Raw genomic sequence first — 13,448 nt, 5'->3', positions numbered from 1 at the left:
AAAAAAAAAAAAAAGACCTCACTTTACTGCTAATTTGTTCTTTAGACTAAGACACATCACTTCAGCTCTCTGACCTTCAGTTTCCTCACCTTGAAAAATGGAAATAAGGGCACCTGTCCTTCTAGTTTCAGAGAATCACATGAGAAAACAAACCCACAATGTAAGTCTTACAGCACCATGCAAATGAAACCAATTCTTTTTATGCAGCGGCAATAGTTCTTCCCTCTCCCCCATTAGCTTTTTAAAGATTATTTTTAAGAGCAGTTTCAGGTTCACAGCAAAATTGAGCAGAAAGTACAGAGATTTCCCGCATACCCCCAGCCCTCACACACGCACAGCCTCCCCCATTATCAACACGCCCCACTAGAGTGGTACGTTTGTTATAATCAGTAAACTTACACTGACAAATCATTATCACCCAAGGTTCCCCATTGCCTTTTACCTCTGTGGGTGACCCTTCTCCTATCATTGAAGCAGTATACGAAACACACTAATCCAAAGTATACTAATCCAAAGTATTAATTTAATGCTTTGGAAAGTACGTAACAGTCATCGAAGATTGAATTTAGTGGCAAACATACTTCTCCAACCTTCTGATAAACTAAGACTTCTGGAATCCCTTTATAGGGCTCAGCTTTCCTTGATGTGAGAAAGACATCCCTGACATAGAACCTCTGTTATATATTAAGCCCATCATGCTTCTAGGAAAACGGAGTCTCTCTGATCACTATCTTAATATACCACATCGTGTGCAAGGACTTCAACCCTTTAAGCTCCTCTTGTTAAGGTCCGTAATCACAGGTCTTTCAGAACTTTTTCCATATGTCTCATTGGCCAGCCCTTGTTCATTACTTTTGTCTGTCCTCATTGAATGGACGTTTTCCTTGAGCTATGGCATCTACAATATAACACAGAATTTTAATAAGGACCAGAGATGTACGAAATACTATGGGAAGTTTATATGATGTTTAAAAAAAAAAAAGTCAATAGGAAAAGCAACAGAGGAATTTTTGGGAAAGAGGAGAGTTTTATATTCTTATTTCTCACCTTAGCATTTCTCCGTGATTCATACCTGCCCTGTGCCTGGCACTGGACAAGAGAATAGGGTCAGTGGTGTTCCAAGAGGTGTGAGGAGGGTGGTGGGAGAGGCCTGCCCTTGAGTTGGAGAGAATTTCATCACTGCATTACTAAACATTGCCAGCACATGGTGATGCCCAAAGCCAGGTCCATTTAGTTTGTTTTATTATTGTTTAAATTCTCTATAGAAAATGCACTCCTTATTGTCTAGCCCGACCCTCACAACACCCTCCCAAATGCCAGTAGATAGTGGTACAAACGAGACCCTTTTATCATGGCCCATATAATCTAGCCAACCTCTTCCTTCTCTGAGGCATTAGAGTTAGACAGTTTCCCGAAAGCTCGGCGTTTCTGTCTCTGCGACCTTAGATGAATAATCGCACACAGGGAATCACAAATACTCATCAACTGCTCATCTCTTTTCCCTTTATCCCTCCTGACCACAGGGATGACTTCACATTCAGCAACAACATTGGGAAAGATTAGGGAAAGAATTAGATTTGGTTCCACCCGGGTGGATTTATAATTTTGAAGGTATGGTAATAACCACAACAATCATAAGACATTTATTAATACACAGCATTTTCTATATGCCAGATGTCTAGGTACTATTACATGAGAAATTAACTAGGTCAGAGGGGGTTAGTAACAGTATACCTGTTCTTAAATTACAATACCGCTACTGTTTATTCTGTGACTCATGTTTCTTAGCTCAATGGCATTATAAAAATGGGTAACTTCAGTATTTCTCAAGAGTTGTCCAGGTGAGTTTAATAGAGAATTTTGTGAATTTCTTCCTGTTTCTTCCCTCTTTCTCTTTTTATGAGAAACTACAATTTTCAGTGTAGTTTTTCAAAAGATATTTATTGAGCACCTAATATGTGCCTGACACTGTCTACATCATGTCAAGACAACCAGTTAAAAATGAAATTATCTGGGCTGGACATGGTGGCTCACACCTGTAATCCTAGCATTCTGGGAGTCTGAGGTGGGGGAATCACCTGAGGTCAGGAGTTTGAGACCAGCCTGAGCAAGAGTGAGACCCTGTCTCTACCAAGAATAGAAAAAATCAGCTGGGTGTGGTGGTGTTCGCTGTAGTCTCAACTACTCGGGAGGCTGAGGCAGGAGGATTGCTTGAACCCAGGAGTCTGAGGTTGCAGTGAGCTATGATGACACCACTGCACTCTAGCCCAGTGACAGAGAGAGACCCTGTCTCAAAAACAAACAAACAAAAAATGAAAGAAGCTGTCTGAGTAAACCTGGAATTCAGAGGAGTTAAGTGGCTTGTCCAAGTTCACATGGCAGGTTTGTGATAAAGCTCAATTTAGCTAAAGGAAAGTTTCTTTTAAAACTGCATTTTCATTTTCTTTTATTAATTAATTAAAATAAAAGAAATTTTGTAAATTAAAAGATAAATTATAGATTTTTTTTTAAAAAAGGACACAGCACAAGAAAGCCAGCCACCATGAGGCTAATACATGAAAGTATTTTGTGAACGCTGCGTCCGTCAGCCAGTGCGGTCATTGGCTTAACCATTAATTGCAAGAAAATAGCAGTTTTATGTGAACTTTTTTTTTACCTCTTTGCTCAAGTAAATCTCTGTGGCTACTTCCATTATTTTTCTTTATGAGTTTCTTTCCTCTTTTCCTCTCTGGTCCCTCAAAAGTCATTTAAAAGTATATAGATGCTCCTTGACTTATGATGGGGTTCCCCATTGCATGTTGAAAATATCGTTAAGTCAAAAGCACAGGATATTTTCAGTGTACAATGAGTTTATTAAGATGTAGCCCCATCATAAGTCAAGGAGTATAGTGAATGCACATATGCGTATCGCTTTCGCAACATTGTACAGTTGAAAAATTGAAAAATCACTAAGTGGGACGTTGTAAGCAGGGGACCATCTGTACTTCAAGCCAACAAGTATTAAGTGCCAGTCGGTTTCCCTCAAATCTGAAATTGGTTAAAATGCAGGAGGGTGTGTGTGTGCGTGTGTGTCTGTGGTGGGGGAAGGAAGATGTACTAATCTTAAAAACCATGCATTGCTTGAAGAGTGGCCCAGATTGTGTCTACTCCATGGGCATGATCTATGTGTCTTGGACTAATTCTAGGCCTGGCTGTGATGTTAGCCAGATGGGTGACCTCTACAATTCCGCCCAGGGCCAGGCCTCTTACGGGAAGGAGAAAGGACATGATATTTATGAAGAGAAAAGGAGCCTGATCTAATTGTTACGTGACTTTGTGCTAAACTGAACTCTGCACTTCCCCCAAGATGAGTTAGAGAGCATCCTAGCGCGGGGAAGGTTTAACACAGGTTTATTGCCATCTTTGGAGATAGGGTACATGAGCTGTGGTCATAAAGAGGGATTGTTACAAGACAGACGGGTCAGGAGAACAAAGATGACTTATCTGATCCTGACTGCAACAAAGGGGCAGTTATGAAACAAGGTATTCGAGTTGCCTCTGTTCTCATTTAACTGGTAGCATGCCAATTACATGCCTTCTTAAAGAAAATAATAAGACGATGCTTTTTAATCAATTAAATTTGTTTTTATTTGTTAGCCTGTTACCATACAGGCTTTTGGGAAAGGTGTTTCACATTCTTAAAACATCTGCATAACACCCCTAGAAAAATTACTCACTAATGTCACTGTCATGGATAAGTTACTAAAACAGCACCTATTAACATTGAGGGGATCCACAAAGTTTCGAAGCGAGATTGCTCATTTTTTCTGTTGTAATTCCGTGGCAGTTTGCCAAGATATTTTTAACGGGGAACTCTAGGATTTGCCAGAGTTAAAAACATCTGGGTTTATTTGATCATTTCATAAAGATGATAAGTAGCCAAAAAGACAGCAGGGAACATATCTAAATAAAGGAGAGAGAGAGCGAGAGAATGAGTGAATGCCTGCAGGCCCCGGTGGTGCACCAGATCCCGGCTTGCTGACTTAATGACAAGCCTCGTGGCCATCCCTCCACCAGTGAGCGTGGCTGCGCTCTGGGAGTGACCTGATACCCCACAGGTGAAGCCACTTGTACCCACGTTGGGACTGTTTCTTATGTGGCAGTGCTTGTCCACTGTTCACGGTTCACAGCGATGTAGCAGTAAGCACCATACCTTGAGCTCCTTTTCTTCGTTGGCCCTTTAACTAAACAAATTCTTGTCGACAGACAGTGTCTCTTGCTGAGTCTTCAAAATGCTTCTCCTTAGAAATTTAAAGTTTGTTTTGCAAGATGGTTTCTTAAAGCCTTTGGATATCTGAAACGATATTCAAGCTAGTGTTTTGCCAACAGACACTGGCTACTGTAAAATCTGCAAAACAAGGATAACTAATATTCATTCGTGTGTCAGGCCTGTAACGTTTCGCCTGCATTTTCTCATTTATTCTTTACAACAATAGTAAATTCATGGTACGGTTATGTATGTTTTGCAGGTGAAATGAGACGAGAAAACTTAGGCTAAGAAAGCTGAGCTTGCCCAAGTTGTATAGCAGGAAAGTGACTGAGCCCTGATTGAGACTCAGCCTCTCTGACCCAGTGCTCTTATCAACTATGCTGCAAAAGCTGCTCATTAGCACATCCAAACATTAATACTATCATAAAAGCAACGCAAATGTGAACTACCCAGAGATACCTGAAAAAATGCATGGGATAATATAAAAAGAAAATGTTCAAATTTTTATTGAGAGACATAAAAGACTTGAACAAATGAGAGTATCCTGTGTTCCTGATGAAAGACTTGACAACGTAAAAATTATCACTTTAAATTCAACCCAATCTCTTAAAAATCCCAATGCACATTTATTTCGTTTGGAAGAATAACTGTGCTCAAATAGCCAGGACAATTCTAAAAGAAAGATAAAGAGCAATTGTACGATGGCAAGGGTGCAGTGGGTGGTGGGGAAGTTTGCAGGAAACACGTCATGCTTGGTCAACAATTGAACAGTGCAACCTGGAACAAATACGAATGAGCATTTCATAGCGAGTATTATTCAATAAATAGTCTTGGGACAGCTGACTGACATTTGGGGGCAAATTTAGAGCTCTTTATATTAGAATAGACTCCGGATAAGTTTAAATGTTAAAAAGAAAGAAAAAAGCCAGAAAAAATATAAATACAGGAAAATATTATATCACTTGGAGGAGGAAAGTCTTATGACACACCAGTCAGAAACCATACCATTATAGAAAAGGATAGATTTAATCCCATTAAAAGCTCAAAATTTTTGAACTTCAAAAAACACAATAAATAATTAGAAGATAAACAACAAACTGGGAAAAAAGTTTTACAATATATATGCTCAACAAAAAATGATTATTTTTAATACACAACTGATAAAAAGATAATTGTCCCATTTTAAATATGAGCAAAGACCGTCAATAAGCAATTTAGCAAATGATGAAACTGAAATTGCCAATTAAATGTTTGAAAAAATGTTTATTCTTCATAGTGATAAAAAAAGGAAAAGTAGATACAATACCATTTTTATCCATTGGACTTACAGAAAAATGAAAACAATAATATCCACTGTTGGAGAGCATGTGGGGAGAAGGATATTTCCCTGAAGGGAAGTGTTGGGAGAATATAAATTGTACGAAATGTCTAGGGAATGGGGATAATTTGACAAAGGGCTATAAAAGCTTTAAAATTGCATAAACTTCAACCTAGCATTCCTCTTCTAGGGATTTATGCAAAGGTCACAATTGAAAGTGTGCAAAGATGTAGCAATGTTTATAATAAATGAAAATTTTAAACTGGAAATAGCCTAAATGTTTAACAATAAGGGATTAGCAAAAAAAAAAATTTTTTTGGTCTTGTGAGACAATGGAATGCTATGTAGCTACTAAAAAGATATTACGTATTTATTAGGAAGGAAAGATGTTTATATGTGAATGAGAGTGAGAAAAGCAGATTTCAGAACAATATACATAATACGATCCATTTTTGTACAAAAAGAATAGATATCATTATCACAGAAAAAACTTTGGGAGAATAAATACCAAAATGTTAATGTAGTGAGATTATTAGTATTTTTGTTTTGCTTATTTGTGTTTTCTATCTTTTTTATTAATTAATATGGACTGATTTTATATTAATTAACTTTAAAAATCACTTCAGTTCCAACAGCTGGACACAGATCAGTGTTGTGGACAAAAGATGCCTTTGCCCTTGCAGTTCGGCTCTGTATTAAACTCTGCTTAGAGTGGCTGAAATTTCAAGATAAGGCCCCAAAAGGAAAACAGGCCATTCAGAGACTCATGTTCTGTAGAGATGGACTCCTGGGTCTTCGAAATACTATCTTGCTAGCACCCCATTTCGAGGAAATGAAACCTCCTTGGCCAGTTTAAGAGTTATTCAGGGTGACATAAGTAAAAGGGGTTGTTACATCTACCCTTTAGATAAAAAATTCATTAATTTTCAAAAATTTCTTAATTTCTTCAATTGTCAAGGCTTCCATTTTAAATGTTTTGATATAGTTTGTCCATTTGTTCACTTCCCTGCCTCAGATAAAATTCTGACCTCCCCCCTACCCCCTCTCCAATTGTTCTTCCCTCCTTATCATAGCTTCTTCCCTCATCTTCACAACAGGGACAAACACCACACGTGAAGGTACACATGATGTCTCCCCTCCCCTCTCATGGATGGATCTACCTATCAACAGACTGATCGATCTGTCTTCTATTTGCCCGTCTACCTGTCATCTATCTGTTTATCCACCCATCTACCTATCTATCTATCTGACTTGCTTCAAAGTCCTCTTCAGAAACACCTGGTGTTTCACTGAGCAGGAGAGCACTGGGGTAGGAGTCAGAAGAATTTTGTCTATTGCAAACTGTACATATCTATGAGCCAAGGAGATACCAAATCTATTGATCATTATCATTCCCTGGAGACAGAGGTCACTTGAAATGGAGAGCTTCTAGGATTTGAGTGAGGGGGCACAAAACTAACAGGAGAAGCACAAGGAAGGGTGAGCAGCCTGCTTTCCGGGAGACTGGGGGAGGTATGGCCTCGGTGTGAAGCCAGATACTTGACAGAGACAGCCAAGTTAGAAGCAAAAGCACAAATCAGCCAACAGCATGGTCATGTTCAAATACCGTGTCCATAATTTATGTCTCCTCACACCCCAAGATGCCTGATTTGAATTCTAAATGACACCAAGAAGGCACCTCCGGATCCTTTGTAGGTATGAACAGAACAGGCGATTGAAAACATGCCAGGACCACAAGCTCTTGAGGGAAAACAACACATGGAAAACATTTTTTTTTAAAAGAAAAGGCAATTTGGCATATACTCATAAAGAAGGGGATTAGATTTAATTAAAGGGGGAACCCCAACTCCATCTGGTTCTCTCCACATCAGCACTGGGGAGGGATGTTGGAGCGAGGGTGAGGGATTATTTCTTGGCTTTCAGGAGTTTCCTCCTCAGGGATCAAATATAAAATTCAAACTGACCTTTGTTTTGGAAATCACATGCTGGACACTACTGGCTTCCCGACAGTTTATGTTCTCTTAAGTCACCTCCATACTGGAGTGACCAGCTCTCGATAGCTTCTTGGAAATAGACTGTTACCCTGTTTTGTTTTGTTTTTCTTACAGTGATAATGAATCCTAAAGCTGCATGGTACTGATGTTTTCCAAGAGAAGCAGCCCTGAGGGAGCCTGCTGGGCCAACAGAGGATGAAGAGGATAGGAATTTAATTAATTTCAAATCAACATAGACACAAGAACCTTTTGCTGTTTCTCCCAACGCCCACTCTTCCTAATGATGGCCTCACCTGTCCTGGGAAGAAGGTGTGGCTGAGAAGCACTGGGAAGAGGCCTGGCTGCCGTCCACTGCTGCCTGCTGGGTGGGGGACGAGCACGCGACCTGTTCTCCCTCCTCTCCACCCACGTGTCGCTGGACCCGCTCTGGCCAGGCTAAGTCCCTGTTACCTTTCTCTTCATTCCCGTGGTTTACATCAGGAAGCTGTGTTATCCATGCTTTCCTTCTGGGCCACCTTATTACCTAACTAGCTTTGGATAATTTCCTCTGATTATTCAAGTTCTGTTACAGGTAGATTACATTCAGCTGGAACAAATTTTCCCAAGGCGTGTTATGTCACAGACAGGACACCAAACAAAGCAAGCTTTTCAATGTCTGCACCTTGCCAGCAGGGTGGTGAGCTCCGCTGGCCAAAAAGACGCTGCCAGAGAGTCCACAGTCCCGATGAGCTGTTGTTTGGTGACCTGTAGACCCTGATTAGCCAGGTCCAGTCACCCTCGGGAACTTCTCAGAGGAACTAGAATCTTCCACGAAAGAACAAATGTTTTCCTCAGCTGAAATCACCTCTACTTGTCAACATTTCCCCAAAGCTCTTTGTTGTTTCCCCACACCTCACTGGAGTGTGATATATGGGGAGGGAGTGTGAGCAGGGGCGTCATCTGTCACCCTTCTGTGTCTCAGAGATCTCTAAGGTAGTTTGACACAAACAGAAGAGGAGCAGGAAATATCTGTGCCTGTGGCGGATGTCACTCACTGTGCTCAGCATTCTTTCCCGCCAAACTGGGATAAGCCTCATGTCCTCAAACAGCACTCCAGGAGGTCACTGTCGGGCCATCAGCAATGACATCCTATGTGATATTGGTTGACATCCTTGTGCTAAAAGCAATGGCACAAAATGCCGGAAGGGCCCATAGACCACTCCCACTCATATAAAATCAATCTCCACTTAATCCTTAATTTTCTAATTGTGACCTTTAAAGCAATCTAGCAAATTGGGAGTCCTCAGCTCTCCTATAACACCTGATATTTTATTCCAGGACAGAAACAAATAAGGAAAACTATTTATTTTACTACCCACATATAACCTGAGGGGAGATGGGGCCAAAAAACATTTGCTGCTAAATTGGGGGTCCTGTGTTTGAAAGTCTGCCTTAATGCATAAAAAAATTGCCCCTCTTCTACTTTTTAGGATTCCTTTAACAAGTTTTTGCCTTCTGAACTATGCCGATAATTTTAAAGGCAGAGTTAAAAACCAGAGAGGCCTTTCCATACCATGCAAGATAGAACTGTCTGGCTGTGTTTAACCACTGCTATGATGCTCTCCCGGGACCGCGTAGAGTAGAGACAAAAGACTCTTCATGGCATGTAACTTCAACAGATTTGCCTGTCATATTCTCGTCAGCACATCCGAATATGGCTTTGTGTTTTCACGGCTGCCTTGCATGCTCGTATTCAACTTGTGGTCCACAGTTGACTCTCAGACACTTATGCCAAAATCGCTGTTTTCCGAATCATGACGTGTGTAGTTTTCTGCTATGTTTACTACTTTCAGTTTGTTTCTCATCAACATTTTGACTCTCAGAAGAGGCTCTGTATCCTTTTTCTCTCTAGGAAAGGGAACACTCAGGCCTTCAAATTTGATCCCACCCTATCAAATAATGAACTGCACAAGCTCAGAGAAGTATACAGGGTCCTGGGATCTTACTTTGATGAAGCTGTTCTTTCTGATATGATAAAAATATTCTCACTCAGTACTTTAAATAATTTGAAATCCCAGAAGAAGCAAATTTTAGCAACGTGTCATTGAGTTTATATCTGACCAATCTATGATGGCACAGTGTACAAGGCACTTTTTAAAAAGCGGGTATATTCTGGCAAGATGTATGAAGTTAGTGTGAGTCAAAACAGTCCAGCGTCAATTCTAGCACCCTGTGTCTTTTTATGGTTATTCAGTCAATAGGCATCATGTATTTATGACAAGTTTGAGAATTGCTTTTAAGCCCAAACCTAATTTTATGTTTCAGATTATTGTTAGTTAAAAAAAAAAACTCATTAATTTGCCCTAATTGGATAGCCAATGAGAGCAAAATCTGACTTTAAAGATCTGTAAGTTTTACTGCCTTTTTGTACATCATAAGCAAACTAGGTGAACAGCATTGCCCAGTTGGACTCCTCAGGAAACTTGTTTTAATAAATATGTAAAAATATCTGTTTGTGACTCGATGATGCGACTTCTCTCTCTAGGAAGGGCGTTGTTATCCACTGCGCACACAGCCTGGATCGGCCCGGATATATTCGGGGTGGCAGATGCTTCTGCTGTTCACTGCAGCTCCAGCAATTAAAAAAAATACTTCTATCTATTCTTTTATTTTGGTTATTTAAACCATCAGTTCACACCATCTCTGGGAAAAGGCCTTCTGTTGAGTAAACATAAAACGTAGACTTTAGTTTCAGCTTCTGTGAGAATTAGTACCAATTCGGAATGTAGTGGAGTGGTAAGACACGGCTTCACACTGGGAAGACACTGATGAAATTGTCACTGTCAGGAAAACATTGAAATTTTATGCTGAATTAAATGAACACGTGACATTTTCACATTCGGAAGGCACTCAGGACGAGTTCTGGGGTTTCTATTTCGTAGCTACAACAGGCAGTCCAGAGCAACTTCACTTACAGTTGCATTTCTGAAATTTCTGCAATATGACAACAACCAGAAGAATTCCTGCGTGTTAATGGGGAGTGGAATCGGTCAAATTGTACAACCTGAGCAACCAGTTGCCTGAATTATGTATTTTTTTGAGCAGCTCTTTGGCTTTGCCTTGGTACTGTCTCATCTGGCACCAAGATTTTATTTTCCTCTTAGTCCTCTTGGGGGGCGGGGGTTATTTGTATGTACCTGGTATTTTATTTTGTTTCTTTTTTTTTCATCCTACTACCTTTTCTACACAACATGGAGCACTCATGAGATAACAATCCATACAACTGGGCCAGGTGCGGTGGCTTACGCCTGTAATCCTATCACTCTGGGAGGCCGAGGTGGAAGGATCACTTGAGCTCAGGAGATGGAGACCAGCCTGGGCAAGAGCAAGACCCTGTCTCTTTAAAAAAAAAAAAAAAATCTATACGAGTACATAGAATAAAACTTTCTATGAACTCTGTATATGCTCTATGCTCTTTTTGAATGATATTTTAAAAAGTTAAATTTCTAAGCCAAAGTGCTTAAAATAAACACAAAGACTTTGATTGCAGCACTGTACGAGATTGGAAGTGCCATGTACAACTGTTTAAGACAACCAAAGGTGGATGGGATTTTTTGTTTTGTTTGTGTGTGTGTGTGTGTGTGTGTGTTTAACGATTGGACTTCAGGTGCAGATATCTCAGGTAATCATACTCTTCAGTTCATCATACCACATTAGCACCACTGGCCTTTAGTACTTTGTACATAAGTAATTGGACTTTTACAAAAAAGCATGTTCTTCCAGTTTTCATTTGTTTGGTCTACATGTAAAGGACTAACCAAATGATCTGTAGCTACTACCTTATGGTAAGCAACATTTTTTCTAGTGTAAAAATCAGTTGAGAGTGAGCATTGTATGACTCTTAGATGAAACCCCTGCAATTATAAATAACATCAGGAACATGTGAAAATTCTGCATGTTTAATAAATGCTAGCTTTCAGGAAGAACAGGAATTATAGGTATTTAACAAGTTAAAAAATAATCTGGTAGATCAGTAATAATATGTGTGTATCTTGTATTTAAAGTTAACTGAAAAGAGTGTAAAAAAATACTGTGTTTGGGTCTCTTTCATTTTGCAAGCAATGCAAAGTGGTTCCTCAGGAAGTCAGTTAGACTATCACATGTCATATTTATCACTTAGCTTTTGTCCCAGCAATATATAAATTCTACCTGGAAGCCTCATATAAGAAATGGTCCCATCGCTACTGATTAGAACTGACTTGTAAAACTATCAAAGTTTTAAGACCGAAGGTTTTTTAGGTGTTTTTCTCCCACTATGCATGCTGAGAATAGTATACATAATGATATTTTTCTTTTATGATTTACAACTTTATAAATATCAGGTATGCATGTACATATTTGTATAAATTATTCTATTCTCAGCTGCATGCTTCTTTTAATAAAAATAAATAAATACATACATGTTCATATGCTAAACTGCCCATTCAGCAGTGATGGATTAAAAGTATTTCTAAATTTAACTGGAAAATAAAGCACTATAAGATAGGAGGAAAGACTATCTCCTACACTAATCTCTATGTAATGAATGAATATCAATATTTAGAATAAAGGTTTATTTGAAGGTAAGATATTTGTTTACTAAAATGTTATTTACTAAGAATTCAGAGGTGAATATGCATCTTTCCAAAGAAAAATTCTTTTAATTTCTGTGGCTGTGAAAAATAATTGTTACCTTCATAATTCCATTCTTTTGATCCATATGCTTCTTTAAATAAATAAAACAATGCCTACCAATTCAAATGTTCTTAAAGAATTGGACCTCCTTTATACAAAATTGTCTGGCATAAAAGTTCATTGGCTTTTCTGCATATCTAGAAGATATTATTATACATTATTGTCTTTATTCGTCCTTATAAAACATTTTTAAATGAAGGAATGAAATTTTAATTGTTTATGGGAATGTAACTTTAAAAAACATTTTTAGTAAAAATGGAAAAATCTTAGTGATAAAACCTTCTTTTTCCTGTTTAGTCACTTTTCTTCATGGCTTTAATTCTAATCTCATCTTCCACACCTTTAGATTACAACAGATCAGGGCTGAATGGCGGAGTCATAACACACAGACAGTGCAGAGATTTCCTTGAATGAGGATGCGTTCTTCCAGGTCACGAAGACTAGTCAGTATTTTGACAAACAAAGCGGAGGAAGATTCCTCCAAAAGGTCCCAACTAAAGTAAAACCTGGTCTATTTTGGCCTCCATATACCCCTAGAATCTGTTGCAGAGTTTATTTCCCTCCTGTTTTAACCAGACAGAACTTAGCCTGGAGATGGCTTGGACCCAAAGAGCAGACAGTCCCACAGAGTTAGAGAGTAATCATCTTGCCTAGCATTCATTTTGTGTATCAGTTAGGAATTAAATTCAGCTTCTGATACCAGAGGCACAAAATAAAATGGTTTTAAACAAGACGGTTTCTTTCTCCCACGTAAAGGAATACTGAGGTGAGCTGGTATGGCAGCTCCGTGGTCATCGAGGAACTGAGTTCCTTCGGACCCTCCCACCGTCACTAGTGCAGGCCTTCCATCCTCAGGGCTGCCATGTGATCCGAAAGCTCTAGCTCCAGCATGATATTCATAAGAAGAGGGAGGGAACCAGCACAAGGGTGAGCCTCTCAACCAGGTCAGCCGCTTTTAAAGAGCTTTCCTGCCAGCCCAATGAAACACTTCGCCTACATCTCACTGGCTAACCTATATGCAAGAGAACAGGCAACAGTAGTCTCTGTGGTTGGTACATTATCACATCCAGCAATAAGGGGTTCCATATCACAAAGAGCTAAAGAATCTTGGGTATCTGACAAGGCAGCAATCCTGGCCATAAGGTACTAAACATACATTGTCTCATTTTAATCC

The 13,448-nt window shown here is 39.3% G+C and overlaps 1 protein-coding gene across 2 annotated transcripts in view; it reads left to right on the top strand.

The window, feature by feature from the left end:
- The window catches only part of TMEM154 (transmembrane protein 154), a 61,369-nt gene extending 51,361 nt beyond the window's left edge, over positions 1-10,008 (top strand). For both annotated transcript variants that reach the window (XM_012645233.1, XM_012645232.1), the window contains one exon: positions 7,676-10,008. In XM_012645233.1, coding sequence (XP_012500687.1) covers positions 7,676-7,707 — 32 coding nt within the window. In that variant the 3' untranslated portion in view covers positions 7,708-10,008. The remainder of the gene's footprint in view (positions 1-7,675) is intronic.
- Positions 10,009-13,448: the final 3,440 nt, after the last annotated feature.

The sequence above is a fragment of the Propithecus coquereli genome, unplaced genomic scaffold (genome assembly GCF_000956105.1).
Source record: "Propithecus coquereli isolate 6110/MARCELLA unplaced genomic scaffold, Pcoq_1.0 Scaffold228, whole genome shotgun sequence".
Classification (NCBI taxonomy): domain Eukaryota; kingdom Metazoa; phylum Chordata; class Mammalia; order Primates; family Indriidae; genus Propithecus; species Propithecus coquereli.
This window is presented reverse-complemented; position numbering and strand designations above follow the sequence as displayed.